We start from the raw sequence: 19,156 nt of genomic DNA on the forward strand, positions 1-19,156 counted from the left end.
CCAAATTCCCACTTTTCTAGGGTGTTTCCAAAATTTTGGAACTTTTGTATGTAATTACTACATTTGGATATCACAGTATGACCTCAAAAAAACAAAAAAAACAATGAATATTAAGTATTAATCTACAAGTATTTATTGTTATTATAAATTTCATAGTGACCTTTTGTGGGAAGCTTGTTTAGGTGGGCTATTCTTTGCTTGTAAATGTTGACTGAATTTGAAATATCATGTGGTGCAACCACTGCAGAGTGTTTTCCATTATAGATTTATGTCCCAGATTGGCAGTTTTTTTGTGCTTCAGTTTTGTGTTTTATGAATCACTTTTTTTATTATTAAAGTTTTATGCAATTTACAGAAAAATAAGTCTGCTAACTATAGGAAGGCAACTCTAAAATTATAAAACAAAAATATGAGATCATTATTTACAAAAACTCAAAATAAATGCAAATACTTTGTTTCTAAACACTTTAATTACTGAGAGCATCTAAAAAAATATTAAGCATGTTAAGTAAATGAATTAATTGAAATATAAATCATGGTCGCACCACATGACATTTTTAAGGCTATGGCCAATTCATCACAAAAAAAAAACAAAACACTAAAATCACTTAAAACAACTTGATTTAAAATTTTAATAAGAATTTATGTGTACACGACATTCTTAATGTTTGAACAATTACAACATTATTATTTTTGTATTTAAAATTATATATATATATATATATATACATATATAGGGTTGTTTCCTGAACATCACAGCGTAAAATAAACAGACAATGTCTTCTTTATTTTCACTTTATTGCCAGAAACAAGCTGTTCTGGAAACCGTACACTTTACACACAAAAATAGTCTATGTATTTAAAAATGTAATCAACACCCATTAGCGCAGCTATGAAGGACGGATAGAGATTGTGCTATTTGTCAAGCTGTGAAGAGCCTGGTGATCTTCGGTGCTGCATGAAGCCTTCTAATTGGGCAGGGCTGAGCCACCTCACACATTCAGCTTGTTAAATCTGAAAAGTCTGTCATTGCCCTCAGGCCATTTGTCTCTGGAAATACACAGGCCACACACTCACAGACATGGTTCAAAACAGTACTTCCGCTGACACAGTAGTCACTAAAATTGCTCTGTTTTGTCGATCGTCTGGAGTCTGACCTTGACAGAAATTGAGCAAACAATTTTTAAGACATGGATACAAAGATGCAAACACAACAACAGCATTTACACAACACTGCTAGAGTTATTAATGATGATTGCTTTTTTATTTAGACTTAGGAAGCTCAAGAACTGTTCTTGATATGTTTCTGGCTATTGCTTTCATGATATGGAGATTCAGTTTTGTGCTCATGGCTAGCTAGAAATAAATGATCAACATGATCAAAGAATCTGCATTAAAAAGCCCTACACCAGAGAACTAAAGTAGTAAGGCCAGCTATGATATGAAAATAGACGTTACAACCCAAGACATACTCTTTTCTAACAATATATATGTTTTTTTACATTCAACATTATATAACTTTAAGATGAAATATCACTTCAGCAGTGTTAATGTACTTTGATAAAAGAAACCACAAGACAAATACAACACTACTCGTATTAAGAGCAGTGCAGTGCATTGGTATGCAACATAAAAAATTAAATGTTTGTTATTAATTAATTTCCATGGATAGACAGCAAGCTCATAGATAGATAGAGCGGCTTTGCTAGATCTAGCACTCTTATAATGGAAGTCCATGGAGAGTATATTTGCACATTTGTATGCAGATATTTACTAATTTATTTTCCACTGAACACTTCAACACTTGTTCATGAACAGCATGTTCATTACTGATGGATAGTTTGTCACCCGAATGTTCCTGTTCCTAGGACAGCTGACAACAAATGACATCTATTATGGACAAACTGACTTCCTCCTACTTTAGATGATGAAATCGCACCACATGTCTCCGAAGTGAGTGGGGTAAATTTATATTACTTTGGTCTGACTACATGCCAAGCTAGATGGAGTAACTGCGTGTGTTTCACTATCCTTATGGGGATGAAGTGTCATAAAATATCCCCACAAGGATATGTGTAAGTGTGTCTGGAAGATGACTATGCAAGTCTAGGCGGTCTCAGAAAGAACAGCCATCACTGTGTCAGCCTGCTTAGCCAGCTTTGTGCTGGTGTGAGCGGACAGTTTGGACAGGGTGTCCCTCAGGTTTAGAGACGTTATCTGCTCCCGTAACATGCCTGTAGGAGAAAAAGAAGAGGGTAAAGACATACATAGTTTAGTTCAAAACTAGGGCTTGCTATATTCACATAATCTTGTAATTTCAATCTTCACAGAGCGTTTGATTAGTTAGTAAACAGGAAACTGAGTTCAACAATTGTGTCACTTTGTGGCACTGACTAGAGTTGGCAAGGCTGCAGATGAGGCCTAAAGCGCTGAATTTGACCTCCACGGCCACAATAGGGTCGTCTAGCATCTTCTGCAAGGTGGGAAGGAGATCTGCATCCCGAAATGGTTCTTGGACTGCCTCTGCGCAGAAAAGAAAGTGGCACATATATTGGAATGTCTATTTGCACTATGGCTATTTAAATTTACTAACTTTGCCAGATTTAACTTTTGACACAATTCAAGTATGAATCTGCCTTTTTCTACTGCTATTCTTCTCCATTTTCCTATCTCATATCATTTGGTTATGGTGTTTATTTTAAAGGAGAAGTTCATTTCCAGAACAAAAATGTACAGATAATGTACTCACCCCCTTGTCATCCAAGATGTTCATGTCTTTCTTTCTTCATTTGTAAAGAAATGATGTTTTTTGAGGACAACATTTCAGGTTTTCTCTCCATATAGTGGACTTCAATGGTGCCCGTGAGTTTGAACTTCCAAAATACAGTTTAAATGCAGCATCAAAGTGCTCTAAATTTATTTAGCGAAACAATCGGTTATTTTCTATAATTTATATACTTTTTAACCTCAAATGCTCATCTTGTCTAGCTCTGCGTGTACTCTGTGTATTCCGGGTTAGGGCATGTCAAAAAACTCAACCCATCTCATTTTTCCTCCAACTTCAAAATTGTCCTACATCGCTGCAGAAGTACCCACCCAGTGTTTACAAAGTGAACATGCAAAGATCAAATGAAGATCAAAATTTCAAAAATGGAGGAGAAAATGAGATGGGAGTTTTTCGACCTGCCCTAATTGTCTTGAACCGGAATACACAGAGTTCACGCAGAGCTAGACAAGATGAGCATTTGAGGTTAAAAAGTATATAAACTTTAATTTAAAAAAAAAAAACAAACTGATTGTTTTGTTAGATAAGACCATTCCTCCTCGGCTGGGATCGTTTAGAGCCCTTTGAAGATGCGCTGAAACTGCATTTTGGAAGTTCAAACTCGCAGGCACCATAAACCCACTATATGGAGAGAAATTCTGAAATGTTTTCCTCAAAAAACATAATTTCTTTACGACTGAAGAAAGAAAGACATGAACATCTTGGATGACAAGGAGGTAAGTAAATTATTTGTACATTTTTGTTCTGGAAGTAAACTTCTCCTTTAAGACAAAGCATTACAGGCACAATGATTTTTACATTTTAGGCTATTTTTTGACTAGTGGAAAGAAAACAGTTAGTTTACCCAAAAACGGAAAATTACTCACCCTCATGTCATTCCAAACCCGCAAGACTTTTGTTCATGTTCAGAACACTAATTTAGATATTTTTTAATGAAATCTAAGATCTTTCTGACCCTGCACTAGCAGCAACACAACTGGCATATTCACGGCCCAGAAAAGTAGTCTGGGTACATTTAAAATAGTCCATGTACATCAGTGGTTCAACCATAATTTTATGAAGCTAAGAGAATACTTTTTGTGAGCAAAGAAAACAAGAAGTATTCTTGTAGCTTCATAACATTACAGTTAACCCACAGATGTCACATGGACTATTTAAACGTCCTTCCTACCTTTCTGGGCCTTGAGCACGTCAGTTGTGTTGCAGTCTAAGGACGGTCAGAAAGCTCTCAGATTTCATCAAAAATATTAATATAAATTTGTGTTCTGAAGATGAACAACAGTCTTACGGGTTTTGAATGACATGAGGGTGAATAATTAATAACAGAATTTTCATTTTTTGGTGAACTATCTTAGTGTTTATTAAAATTGTCTGTCGATTTACATAGAAATACATATCTTTAAATATGGAGGATGGTTCTAAGTTATGCATTAGTCTTACCAATGTCTATTGCAGAAGCAATGGCCAAAGCAACTAAAGCCTCATTCTGCATGATGACGTGCTCACTGGTTGCCATTGAGATGAGATGCTGGACTCCATCTGCTTTAATGACAGTGTGGATGACTTCCTTTAAAGACAACAAAGGGGGATATTTTAAGTAAACAGACGCAATGACTATAGTTACACATACTTTGTGTGTCTAAAACTCACAGGGTTTCGGCTGTGTCTTATGAGAGCTGCTAAAAGACGGTTGGCCTCGCCTCTGACACCAGCGTGATCTTTAGCCTCGCACCACTCCATGACCCGTGCTAACAGAACCTCATCCTTCCCTAAAACTGAAGCTGCTTCTTCTATGAGAGAGGTGGCGAAAAAAAGAGTACAATAGAAATAAAAAGAGAAAATATGCTAATAAAAGTAGCTGTTAATACATTAACTGTGGCAGCACTTTAAGGTTTGTTTACCTCTGCATTTAGTTACTCAGATCACCTTTGTTAAGGGAAATAATCACTGGAGTACAGACAGTACAGCACAGACAGTAATTCAATGTGTCAAAGCCCTTGCAGGCCTTTTGTCTGCATACAAGGGTGTCTAAAATAACACACTTCACTGAAGGGCTGGAAATTACAGCCTCTACATACCCTACATTTGAACAACAGTTTAACAGTGTAAGGGGAAATGTTAATTCATCAGCCATCATAGTCATTTGGCAGGTAATTGTATAGTTTAGCAAAGCTTTTGTATAAAAATGACAACATGCTGTTTGTCATCTCCTCCTCTTCAACAGCCAAATGAATGTGCTTTTTACTACCACTGGGACGGTCACATTTATTCAGTCTTGTTGTATGCATTTAAGAGTAGTTTTCTCTAAAGCAACTTGCATTGCAAGTTCATTTTATATGTTTATGCAAACAATTCACATAAATGCAGTTTCCTTGAATCATTACCTTGGCCATCCACCATCATGCGCAAAGTGCCCAGCAGTTTGAATTGGACGGGTGGCATGTCAGAGCGCAGAAGGGTCCTGATCCTCTCTGTGACTCCATCCTCCAGCATACGCACCTTATTGGAAGCTATATCAGGAAAACAAAGAGAGCAAGATGACAGATTTAACCACAAAAAAGTGTAATAGAAATATAAACCTGCTAAAAAGTCCAGTCTGTACTGGCTACTGCAGTTTTAATGCTGTTCTAGCTGGTGAACCAGGAAACACCTGCACACTTGCATCCCATGCTGGGGGACAAAATCCAAACATGTCCCTGCACTAAACAACTCTATATGTGACCCTGGATCACAAAACCAGTCATAAGGGTCATTTTTTCAAAATTGAGATTTATGCATCATATGAAAGCTGGCTATTCATTGATGTATAGTTTGTTACGATAGGACAATAATTAGCCGAGATACAACTATTTAAAAATCAGGAATCTGAGGGTGCAAAAAAATCAAAATATTGAGAAAATTGCCTTTAAAGTTCTTCAAATAATGTTCTTAACAATGTATATGACTAATCAAAAACTAAGTTTTCATACATTTACAGTAGGAATTTTACAAAATATCTTAAAGGAACATGATCTTTACTTAATTTCCCAATAATTTTTGCAATAAAAGAAAAATCAATAATTTTGACCCATACATGTATTTTTGGCTATTGCTACAAATAAGCCCCAGCGACTTAAGACTGGGTTTGTGGTCCTGGGTCACATATGCTGGTGATAACCCATTTTGTATTTGCAAAAGGTTGCATAATGAACGTTCAAAGGGTTGGGTCAGTAAAATTTCTGATCCCACTTTATACTTAAACACTATGTACTTACATAAAAAGTACAATGTATTGTGTACCTATTGTATTGCAAAACACTTTTGCTGTGTTTTGGGTAAGGTTAGGGACAGGTTTGGTGGTATGGGTAGGTTTAAGGGTGGGTTAAGGTGTAAGGGATAGGTCAACAGTGTAACTATAAATGTAAATACAGAAATTAATTACAGGTGTAATTACATGCAGGTATTATATTTTTTTAAACATAAGTACACTGTGAAAACATGTGTGTACACAATAAGTGCATTGTATCAAATGCACTTACATTTGTATATAAGTTCATTGTATATATTGCACTTATCACCTAATATAAAGTGGGACCAAGACATAAAAATTAATCAAAAGTTACAGTAAAGACTTCTACATTGTTACAAAAGTTTCTTTTTCAAAGTGATGGCTAGAATAATGGCTGCTGAAAATTCAACTTTGATATCAAAAGAAAAAAAGTGACCCTGGACCACAAAACCAGTCATAAGTAGCATGGGTATATTTGTAGCAATAGCCAACAGTACATTGTATGGGTCAAAATTAGTGAATTTTCTTATATGCCAAAAATCATTAGGAAATTAAGTAAAGATGGATTATTTCCTACTGTAAATTTCCTACTGTAAATACATCAAAACTTCTTTACCAATTTTTGATTGGTAATATGCATTGCTAAGAACTTCATTTGGACAACTTTAAAGGCGATTTTCTCAATATTTAGATTTTTTTTTTTTTGCACCCTCAGATTCCAGATTTTCAAATAGTTGTATCTCAGCCAAATATTGTCCTATCCTAACAAACATCCATATAAAAGCTTATTTATTCAGCTTTCAATTTAAAAAAAATAACCCTTATGACTGGTTTTGTGGTCCAGTGTCATGATTGTATTTTAAAATATATTAAAATAAGAAAAACAGTTTTCTTTTAATTGCAATAATTCACAATATTAGTGTTTTTACTGAATTTCTGTTCAAATAAATGCAGCCTAAATGTTAAAAACCTTACTGACCCCATACATTTTAATCAGTAGTGTACTATGAAAAGAAAAGTAGAACCTGGAATGGCAAGATTTCTAAGTGCACTGAGGCCAGCGTGCTGCACAGATACATCTCCCTCTGCTACATGCTGCTCCAACAGGTCCAGAATACGAGGAACAACTCCTAATTCCAACATCTTCACACAGTTGCTGTCTAAGAACAAAAAAAATAGAGAAAACTAATCTCAGTAACTTTAACTGCAATAAAATTTGAGTCAAAGTCAGACAAAACCTTTATCACACTCCACTACAGCTCCATGTTCATCTCCTCACCATTTCTGGCAAAGTTAGCAATGGCCAGGGCTCCTGACAACTGCAGTTCAGTATTTGATGACTGCAGCCAGGACAGAACATCCTGATACACCATCCCCGTCCCTTCCCCAAAACACTTCTGCATTGATTCATCTGTAACAAAAGGCAGATGATTCTTGCACTGCACTGTTGGCATATTTCATAAGACTCTCTTATTTTCTAATGTTGATAGCCAAATAGATTGATAATAAAATAACCTAAATAAAAACATTTCATTGTAATATGATGCTAGTGGTGAAGTAATAGAGAGAGACGTACCTCCCAGTAGGAGAGATACTATGAGGTTTGAGGCCACTTTAATGCTGCAGAGGTCATGTGTGTCAGAGCCACCCTGAAGAGTTCGAATCATTTCAGAGAGAGCCTCAGGCACGCCTGCTTCCACAAACTGCAGTTTCAAAGCATCTAAAAGACATGAACACACAGTCACAGAGGGATTTGCAAGGACAGGCACAAGAACATTTTTAGTTTACTTCTAGACACCATCACATTGAGGAGTGACAGGCAAAATTTCAACCGAAGTACACTTATATGAATACTGTTGTACGATTCAGGCTCATGTATAGATCTGGTTTAAATATTATGCAGCTCACCACTTTCTCCCAGTGACCCAAGAACCTCTAGTATGAGATGCCGGCGTTCTGCGTCTGGTGCCCGCTTTAGCTGGTAGGTCAAGACCTCTGCCACACCCACTTCCACCAGGGCCTCTCGTGCAGCATCTGACAAAAACACAATCAGTCACTAGATATTAGACATTTGTGACCCTGGACCACAAAACTAGTTATAAGTAGTACGGGCATATTTGTAGTAATAGCCAACAAAACATTGTATGGGTCAAAATTATAAATTTTTCTTTTATGCCGAAAATAATTAAGATATTAAGTAAAAATCATGTTTCATGAAGATATTTTGTAAGTTTCCTACCGTAAATACAGTATATTTTTGATTAGTTATATGCATTGCTAAGAACTTCATTTGGACAACTTTAAAGACCTTACTTTGGACAAATATTGTCCTATCTTAACAAACCATACAATAACGGAAAGCTTATTTATTCATCTTTCAGATGATGTATAAATCTCAATTTAAAAAAAAATGACCCTTATGGTTTTGTGGTGCCAGTTCACATATTGTAAGAAAAAATACCTGAACAAATTTGTAAGTAATTATAACTGAGAATGAGGTGTATATAAAAACAAGACTGCCTCAATCTTGCAGATGCACAATAAATTGGTAACATACTGGTCACTGTATATACAATATATCGGTATATACATTGACCAATATTGTGTACTATGTAATTATTCATGTTACTTTCCCATGTTTTATATTTAAATTACATTCGTCATCATCTAACACTGACTTAAAGGGATAGTTCACCCCAAAATGAAAATTCTGTAATTACTCACCCTCTAGCTTTCCAAACCTGTAAGACCTTCGTTCATCTTTGGAACACAAATTAAGATATTTTTGATGAAATCCAAGAGCTTTCTGACCCTTCATAGGCAGCAATGCAACTGAAACATTCAGTGCCCAGAAAGGTAGTAAGGACATTGTTAAAATAGTCCATGTGACATCAGTAGTTCAAACGTATTGTTATAAAGCTACGCAAATACTTTTTTTGTGCAAAGAAAACAAAAATAACTTTATTCAACAGTTTCTTCTCTTCCGTGTCAGCCTTTGACGCACTTCATAACATTAAGGTTGAACCACAGATGTCACATTGAGTATTTTAATGATGTCCTTGCTACCTTTCTGGGCCTTCAAAGTGTCAGTTGCATTGCTGTCTATGTAGGGTCAGAAAGCTCTTAGATTTAATGAAAAATATCTTAATTTGTGTTCCGAAGATGAACGAAGATCTTTAAGGGTTTGGACCGACATGAGGGTGAGTCATTTTTGGAGAACTATCCATTACTGTTAAGAAAAAAAAGAAAAAAATCAATTTTAAAACTGGTGTATTGCTACTCAGTATGACAATGTCCTGTCAGCTAGTGTTTTTATTATATATGATTTTAAAGCTTCCCTGCTCTCTATTTTTGTCTTACCCACATCAGCAAGGTTGCAGAGTGCCAGCAGGCAGACGTTTACCAGCGGGTCATTTTCAGGATACTGCTGCATTATGGCCACCAGCCTGGGGATTACACCATTCTCCACCAGCTGCGTCTGCTGCACAGCTGAGAGAGAGAGAGACATAGGGAGGACGGGTGAGTGGGCACACAAGCACAGACAGCCAAGAGAGGAATGGGCATTGAGTGCTATAAAAGATGTGAGAATATAAAAAAGAAAAGAGCACAGGGAATGAATAGTAATTATTCTGAATGTGTGTAATGAATGCTCAACATGAATAGGCTGTCAAAAGCCAAGCCTCAACAAAACAAGAGCGGAATATTTATATTTTAACTTTATGTTTAAAACATCTTGTTAGGTAGGACGTTTTACTCATGGGACTGATCATAGACAGCATAACCAACTTAAGGAACAACTACTAAGCTGTCTTTTGAATATGAAATTTAACATAAAGCTGGATAGAAGTGTTGGTGCTTTCTAGTAGAATACACAAAGACAGAGAAAACTAGGCCAGGAGATGGCAACAGAAGAGAAAGACAATCCAAGGACTTATAAAGACAAACAAGACGTCTTTATACCAGATGCAGACCGATAAACTTCAATACCAGGAGAATTGCAGGTTCAAGAAGTTAAAGGATGAACAGAATTAAGATTCTGACATTTACTATTCAAATTAAACTCTGTGTTAAGAAAGAAAACTGTGTTAGAACAGAAGTAAAGAAGCTGAGTGGAATTGTGCAGCCAACTGGATACACATCAAGACTGTTGGTAAGAAATACGATCAGATAGACTGCCACTATCCTGCTCCAATGCACTTACCATTTTCAAAGCAGATACGTCCAATTGCTCGGCCCGTGTGCAGGAGTTGGTCTTGGTCTGGGCTGTTCAGTAAAGGCACTAATGCGGTCACCAGACCTGCTTCAATACAGCGCTCCCTCACAGCAGCTAGCACACAAACAAACAAGCCAAAAATAATGGTTGCAAAAAGGATTTTTTGCAGCAGTGCCACTAAAGAACCACTTTGGGTTCCACAAAGAAACTTTCAGTGAAAAGTTCTTAGAAGAAACATTTTTTCTTAGTGAAGAACAATCCGAAGAACCTTTTCCACTATAAAGAACCTTTAGTGTAATGTAAAGATTCCATTGATGTCATTAATTACTCACCCTCGTATCGATTGAAAATGGTAAGACCTTTGTTCATCGTCGGAACACAAGTTAACATATTCTTTGATAAAATCAGAGAACTCTCTGACCCTCCATTCAGAGCAATGTAACAGAAATGCTCCCAGATGTAGTAAGGACATTGTTAAAATAGTCCATGTGACATCAGTGGTTCAAACGTAATTTTACGAAGCTATGAGAATACTTTCTGTGCGCACAATGTGCTACTCTCAATAATGGCGGAGGACGGTGATGCGGAAGAACAGAATAACATCCTTATTTTAGTTTTCTCGTAGCTTCATAAAATTATGGTTGAACCACTGATGTCACACATTGACTATTTTAACAATGTCCTTACTTTCTTTTTGGGTCTGGGAACATTTCAGTTACATTGCTGTCTATGGAGGGTCAGAAAAGAAATTATGTTTTTTGAGAAAAACATTTCAAGATTTCTCTCCATATAGTGTACCCACTAGTTTAAATGCAGCTTCAAATGGCTCTAATTGATCCCAGCCAAAGAAGAAGGGTCTTATCTAGCGAAACGATCACCATTTTCAAAAAGAAAAAATTACAATTTATTTACTTTTTAACCTCAAATGCTCATCTTGTCTAGCTCTGCGTAAACTCTGTGTATTCTGGTTCAAGACAGTTAAGGTAGGTCGAAAAACTCCCATCTCATTTTCTCCTCCAACTTCAAAATCATCCGACATTACTGTTTTACCTTTTTTTGTAAAGGGCATTTGATCTTCTTTGCATGTTCACTTTGTAAACACTGGGTCGGTACTTCTGCAGCGATGTAGGACAATTTTAAAGTTGAAAATGAGATGGGAGTTTTTCAGCCTACCCTAACTGTCTTGAATACACAGAGTTTACGCAGACCTAGACAAGACGAGCATTTGAGGTTAAAAAGTATATAAATTGTCAATTTGTTTAGAAAATGACTGATCATTTTGCTAGATAAGACCCTTCTTCATCAGCTGGGATCGATTAGAGTTCTTTGAAGCTGCATTTAAACTGCATTTTGGAAGTTCAAACTTGCAGGCACCATGGCCACAGCCATTTCACCCTGCAGCCCAAGACTGGCTACCCACTGAAGCTAAGCAGGGCTGAGCCTGGTCAGTACCTGGATGAGAGACCACCTGGGAAAACTAGATTGCTGTTGGAAGAGGTGTTAGTGAGGCCAGCAGGGGGTGCTCACCCTGTGGTCTATGTGGGTCCTAATGCCCCAGTGTAGTGATGGGGACATTATACTGTAAAAAAAGCACCATCATTCGGATGAGACGTTAAACTGAGGTCCTGACTCTTTGTGGTCATTAAAAATCCCATGGCACTTCTTGTAAAGAGTAGGGGAGTATCCCCGGTGTCCTGGCCAAATTCCCTCCTCTGGCCTTTGTCGATCATGGCCTCCTAATAATCCCCATTCACTGAATTGGCTCTATCACTCTCTCTCCTCTCCACCTGTAGCTGGTGTGTGGTGAGCGCACTGGCGCCGTTGTCCTGTGGCTGCCGTCGCATCATCCAAGTGGATGCTGCACACTGGTGGTGGTTGAGGAGAGATCCCCCCATATGACTGTAAAGCGCTTTGGGTGTATAGCAATACACAATGAAAGCGCTATATAAATGCGATAATTTCATTTCATTTCATTTCATTTCATTTCATAGAAGTCCACTATATGGAGAGAAAACCTGAAATGTTTTCCTCAAAAAACATAATATCTTACCTTGGATGACAAGGGGGTGAGTAAATTACCTGTAAATTTAACCCTTTATTAGTGCTACTGATGAAGGGTTAATCCTGAAAACGTTTTGCACTCTTTGCACCATTGCACTTCTTGCACTTTTTTTGTGGCCTCTGGACAATAAACTGACATGAACAGTTTGGCCTATTTTTTGTGTGCGGATCTCATTTGTTTTTTATGTTTGAACCATTTTTGGATCTACACAACGCCAGGTTTTGTTGTACTCTATTGGAGTTGGGCTAGTATCTGGTGCTACACTTTTCCAGTGTGTTCACTTGGTCTAGGTTTATCATAGTTTTTCATGTAATAGTTAATATTTGAATGATAGATCGTCAGTGTAAGAGTCTGGGACAAAGGTAAAGCAATAAAATCTACAAATAAAAGAGCGTTGAAAAGAATTTTCCCCTTAAGACATAACAGTAGCCAAAGCTGAAGAAATACCCATAAGCAACAGACTGTATTATAAATCTTGTTTACCTTCTCTGGCCATTTCTGCCACCAATAAGGTGACCTGAGAGGTGAGGGGACTCTTCTTCCTCAGGACTTGAGCAAGTATGGGCAGAACACCACTGGACACTATTTTCTCCGCTGTTCCTTTCTCTGGGGATGGAAATAGGTGTGATTATTTTCTTTGCATGTTTGTAATTTCATATATTCATATAAATGTATGTGCATATGTAGGTAAAATACACAGGTGTGTGCTTTGTTTTAAAGCCTGGATATCACCAAGGCTTTAACAAAGCTTCCCTACTTTTCCACTGATGTCAAATCAATTTCAGACTGCACTTTCTTCCTGATAGCTCATCCTGTTGCTTCACTTTTTCTTTTATCTCCTCCCTCAGGTTTTGTACCGTGCACTTCAGAGATGCTTTGACACCGAGGCCATAGAGTAATCCGTTCAAATTCAAAGCGGTAGATGAGGATCTGCTTCGGAGACAGAGATACTAGCAGGAGGAAATTCTGTCATTAAAACATGTTCTCCTCAAGAAAAATATCCAGAAGGGCCACGGTGGCAGGTCAAACTGTCAGAGGAAGCCTAGCTGCCATGGTAACATCTACTTTGTGTTCTTTTGCGGGGGCTGCTTTTCCATTTTTAGATGCATTTGCGATCAGAAAGCACAAGCAATGTGCCAAGAAGGACAGCTGGTGCAAACTAATTTGCGAGAATGAGCAGAAGATGGGGAGTGAAATAGAGAAAAGGAGAGAAAGATTAATGAGATTAACCCGTTCCCTCCTTCGCCTTCCCTCTCTCTCTCTCAAATGTAAATGCGGATTACTTGTCTCCTACTTGTGCCCCAAATCTGCTAGTAGGAAGATAAGCTGACCCTCTGCTGCCCCCTGCATTGGATTGTCTTCCCACACACGCACACACACACATAGTACTTCAAGAAGGCAGAGGCAAATAGCAGCTCACAGCAGGATGAGTGTGTAATGAGTGTGACGCTAAATGGTGCCCTCACTCAGTAGGGCTTCTAGAAACAACAGACGTCACATTCACATGCGATCACGGCTTTTTACTGGCTCTCATAAGGGTCATGGCACCATGATTGGATGTTGCAATAAACAAACATAACATATATTAATAGATATGAATGAAAAAACCCAACAAGTTTATGGAATGATGGGTTGACAGATATATAATTAGATCGAGGCGTAGTTAATTGGTGTAAACTCACTCTTCTCTAATAGGAGGTTGAGCAGAACATCCAGATGAGGCTTCAGCTCCTCCTCCACCAGCTCTGTGCTGACAGTGATGCCTTTAAGGGCCTCACTGAGAGATTCTGAAACACAATCATAAGCGTCATCACATCACCAACACTGCCGCACAACATTTCAAACTAACAAGACATTTTTCATGATGATTCATAACCATCTCAGTTCTACTACAGATACAGTTAAGTTTATCCATGCATTCAGAGAATTATCACGCACATTATCAGACTAAAATATAAAGAAGAAAACTGAATGTCTGTATTATGATATTATGGATTTTTTTTTGATAGTGGATATTTATTTGTGCATGCTAATTTTAGATTACATTTAAACATTTACTTTTAAGGCAATTGCAATTAAAAGCATTCCCTTTTCAAAGCAATCATGGCTGCTGGCTGGTTTAACCTGGTTTCCTTAGCTGGTTTGAGATGGTCATGTGCTGGTCCTAAGCTGGTCCTGAGCAGAAGCTAGTTGCTTCCCAGATAGCACACGTACGTCTGCAAGATGTCTGTTAAAGATCTCTTGATCTGGAAAGCATCTGCTGTGTATAAACGTCTGGCAGATGTCTGTAAGAAGTCAGTTTTATATACATTCTAAATCATAAACATCTTAAAGACATCTAATAGACGTCTATTTGACATCTGATAGGAAATGTCCAATAGACGTATTGCAGATGAGCAAACTACGTCTTGCAGATGTAAATGCAGACGTCAAACAGACATTTCCGAGATGTACGTGTGTTATCAGGATTAGGACCATCTTAGGAACAGCACATGACCAGCCAAGAACCAGCTTAAACCAGCTCAAACCATCAGCCATGCTTTAAAACATACCTAAGCAGCCTATGCTGTTTTTTTTCAACAGGGTTTAAAGCAATTTATTAAGTCCACATGAAATGGAAATAGCAAATGTTTATCATCCCTACTGTGACATTTAGGTCTGGCCCCTAATAATCAACTAACCGTTAGTTGACCACAAAAGGCTTAGGAGACCAAAATTTTATTAGTCGCTTACTTGCAGAAAAAAACGGCTGGTCTATGTGTTTTGGAAAGGACATCCAATCATTTACATATCATTCGTCAACCTCAAATATGGCTTATCTTCTGAAATATGTAAGTAGTAGCAACTTTACTTGCCTGCTCAATCTAACGTTAATGTAGAAAAATGTGTGCTATAGTGTCTGTGCGGAGTGTGGAAGCTGAATAGTAGCGCTCACTGCATGACAAATGGAGGCACCGGAGTGGTCACTTGCTCTTAAAATACTCTGTCATTTTTGCTCATACAGAGAAAAGTAATACAACTTTAGAATCTGTAAAGATGTTTATTTGTGTGCATTCAGAATAACAACAAAACGTTGCGTTTTGTAAAATAATGAAAGCAAACAGGATGCGCTTTCTGCCATCTCGGTCTCGGTCTGCCATCTAAAAAAAAATTACCCAAGACTTGCCTTACAGACATGAAAAATATATCTATAGAGTGCAAAATGTCTACTATCAAATGAACCAATTCGAATGGTAAACAAATATTCTTTGATTATGTAATCCATATGAAACATGCATCTTTAGTCGAGGGTAGCCCTAGTGACATTTATTTGAGTAAATAGCTTCTTAAGAAAAATGTAGGATGGGAATTGATTCTGTCCACTGGGAATTGATTGGATGGTTGTTGATGCTAATTGCTGCAATTTCATGAGTGACAGGCTGCTGGAGAGGAGGAATTATCAGAGGGAGGGAAAGTTAAAGGGTAAGTTCACTTTCAGAATACAAATTTCCTGATAATTTTCTCACCCCTATGTCATCCAAGAATTTCATGTCTTTCTTTCTTCAGTTGCAAAGAAATTAGTTGTTTTGAGGAAAACATTCCAGGATTTTTATCCACATAGTGGATTCTATCCCAGATAGCACATGTATATCTGCAAGATGTATATTAAAGATCACTTGATCTGGAAAGCATCTGCTGTTTACAAACATCTGATAGATGTCTGCAAGATGTCAGTTTAACATACATTCTAAATCATAAACATCTTAAAGACATCTAATAGACGTCTATTTGACATTTGATAGGAAACGTCCAAAAGACATTGCAGATGAGCAAACACTCTAAAAAAAATGTCTTGTAGATGTAAATGCAGACGTCAAATACTCAGATTGCAAATGTACGTCTGCAAGATGTCTGTTAAAGATCACTTGATCTGGAAATCAATTGCTGTGTACAAACATCTGACAGATATCTGTAAGATGTCAGTTTTACATACATTCTAAATCATGAACATCTTAAAGACATCTAATAGATGTCTATTTAACATCTGATAGGAAACGTCCAAAAGACATTGCAGATGAGCAAACATTCTAAAAAATACATCTTTGTAGATGTAAATGCGGACGTCAAATACTCAGATTGCACACATACGTCTGCAAGATGTCCGTTAAAGATCACTTGATCTGGAAATCATCTGCTGTGTACAAACATCTGACAGATGTCTGTAAGATGTCAGTTTTACATACATTCTAAATCATGAACATCTTACAGACATCTAATAGACGTCTGTTTGACATGATAGGGAATGTCTATAAACGTACTGCAGATGAGCAAACTACGTAAAAACTAAGTCTTCCAGATGTAAATGCAGACGTCAAATAGGCGTCTTCGTGATGTATGTATCAGGGTAGACGTCTCCAGGATATATGTGTGCTATCAGGGATGGTTTCCAACGGGTTGAAAGTCCAAAATGCAGTTTCAGCACAGCTTCAAAGGGCTCTACATGATCACAGCCGAAGAATAAGGGTCTTATCTAGTGAAACAATCTGCCATTTTCAAAAAAACAAAAAAACAAAAACGAACTGATATATTTTTTAACCATGACGGAATCACACACGCGTGACGTAGGCAGAAGTACCGACCCAGTGTTTACAAAGCGAACGTGCAAAGAAAGTCAAACGCCCTTTACAAAATAATGTAAAACAATGAGAAGAGTTTTTCGCCCTACCCCACCTTTCTGAACAAGAGTACACAGACTAAGAACTATTTGTGTGTGGCTTTTTCAATGTGATTACACAAGAGCTAGTGCAAGATGATTGCATTTGTGGTTAAAAAGTAAATATATACAGTTTTTTAAGAAAATGTTCGTTCCACTATATATTATTCCTTGGCTGGGAGCGTAGAGCCCTTTGAAGCTGCATTGAAACTCCAATTTGGACCTTCAACCCACTGATCCCCATTGAAATCCACTATATGGAGGAATGTTTTCCTTTAAAAAAACAATTTCTTTGTGACTGAAGAAAGAAAGATACGAACATCTTGGATGACATAGGTTAAAATCAAAATCGAGCTTTGTTGTTGAGTTGTTCAGTCTGTGGATCAACACATCAATGTGATTTCCAAGGCAGATGAAAATGAATTCCCATTAACCATAGTAAATACTACACAACATTACAGGTCATACACTATCTGCAGTTTTCCCCTTTGCACACACTCTGACGGACATTCCCTGGGAACGGGAAGCAAACAGGGCCAGAATAAGAGAGAGAGGCAATTCTGTATCTCTTCTGTAAGTAATCACCCCTGATAATCCCTGGTAAGCAGAGTGAAAATAGACATAGAGGAGGGCTATCATACCTTTCCCTTCCCCACACTCCTTGTGATCCATGGGCATAATAGATATGTCCTGCAATATAAGCCCTTTCCATTATAGTTGTAAAGGGCAGGCTGGAAAGCAGCAGTGCGTATGAGAGCTGGGCGGGGTTGAGGATACCCTGGGGTTCTCATTAACTCTGGGTGTCTGGCTCCCAGCATGCTCTTATTTAAACACCTACACACTGAGGATACACCTCTTAAACAATGGGGTTCGGCTCACCTGGAGGGTTAATCGCCATTCGACTGCTCTGAAACCTAAGAAAGTGTGACCTTTAGATGCAGACAGTGTATCTGTTCAAAGTTACACCTTAACAACTTGCAGCAGTAGCTCAAAGAGGATTTACAAAGAGGAGATTTGATTCACTTACCTACGTCTGCCATGACCACAGGTCCTCTGAATCTCTCTCTGTGCGTGTCTCGGCGGCGTGTGGTTAGAGAGGCAGCCCTCCACGAGGCAGGATGGACGGCTCCAGCCTTGAGATCGCCTGAAGTCAGTGAAGCAGCCGTGCCTCTCCTTTACTCGCCTCTCCTCTGCTCAGCTTCTCACCCTTCCCGTTTGTGCTGATCACACATGCGTATTCCTCTGGTCCCTCACTGTCATTCACTCCCTCACTTTCACTCTGTGCCTCTCAGTGACGCCGCATCCACTTGGCTAATTCACATGCCCTGTTATTTCTGTGCGTGTGTGTGTCTCTCTCGCTCTCTCTCTCGCCGATGCAATCCTCCCCACCCTGGTCCTCGGCTCTCTGGCAGTTTGCTTGCTGCCTCTCCCTCCTTCCCTCCCTCCTCATAATACACTCTAAATCCTAAAGCTGCTCAAAGCTCATCAGTTGACAATTAGCCCAGGGAAGACGCTGAGGCTGACACACTACCCTCAGTTCTTAGACGTGTTTTGCTCTGCAGTTGTACGCTCCTCCATCTTTGGGTAGTATTACGGCGCTAACATGAAATATGAACACTGGATCTGTGGCCCAGGGGGTATGGCAGCTATTTATCAAGATATTAGTACGGCTTTCTCAGTGGGTAAGACTCATTTAAAGGGATAGCTCAGCAAAAAAATTAATGTCTTTATCATTTAGTCAGTTTATGTCATTCCAAACACTGCTGACTTCATTTCTTGTGTGAAACACAAAGGGAGTCGTTTAGCAGAATGTCCAACTGTTTCTGTATAATGAAAGTGGATGGGGATCAGAGATGGTTGTGCAGCCTGGACATTCTGCCTGGTAACTGCTTTTGTGCTTTATGCCGAAAAGAGAGTTTGGTATGGCATGAAAGTTAAGAGCCATTAACACCAAGAGTGTTAATGATAACTAGCCTATATTTGTGTCCAGACAAACAGATTTTTTCTGTGAGTGCACTACTGTCATGTCATTTAAATCCATGAGTGCTTAAAGTCGTGGATTCTGATAGGCTGTCAGTGTTTTTATTGTTCAGCAGATGTACAAAAGGCCTGTTCACAACTAGGACATAAATGGC

The 19,156-nt window shown here is 38.2% G+C and overlaps 1 protein-coding gene across 1 annotated transcript; it reads right to left on the bottom strand.

The window, feature by feature from the left end:
• Positions 1-1,767: 1,767 nt before the first annotated feature.
• si:dkey-191g9.5 (rap1 GTPase-GDP dissociation stimulator 1-B) lies at positions 1,768-18,453 on the bottom strand. The gene is made up of 14 exons (XM_051126633.1): positions 18,049-18,453; positions 14,011-14,115; positions 12,812-12,934; positions 10,255-10,380; positions 9,414-9,542; positions 7,962-8,087; positions 7,630-7,773; positions 7,333-7,464; positions 7,079-7,213; positions 5,170-5,295; positions 4,436-4,575; positions 4,226-4,352; positions 2,395-2,523; positions 1,768-2,234 (listed from the first exon to the last, which is right to left on the bottom strand). The coding sequence occupies exons 1-14, from the start codon at positions 18,059-18,061 to the stop codon at positions 2,107-2,109; spliced, it is 1,683 nt and encodes a 560-aa protein (XP_050982590.1). The 5' UTR covers positions 18,062-18,453; the 3' UTR covers positions 1,768-2,106.
• Positions 18,454-19,156: the final 703 nt, after the last annotated feature.

The sequence above is a fragment of the Labeo rohita genome, chromosome 13 (assembly GCF_022985175.1).
Source record: "Labeo rohita strain BAU-BD-2019 chromosome 13, IGBB_LRoh.1.0, whole genome shotgun sequence".
Lineage (NCBI taxonomy): Eukaryota > Metazoa > Chordata > Actinopteri > Cypriniformes > Cyprinidae > Labeo > Labeo rohita.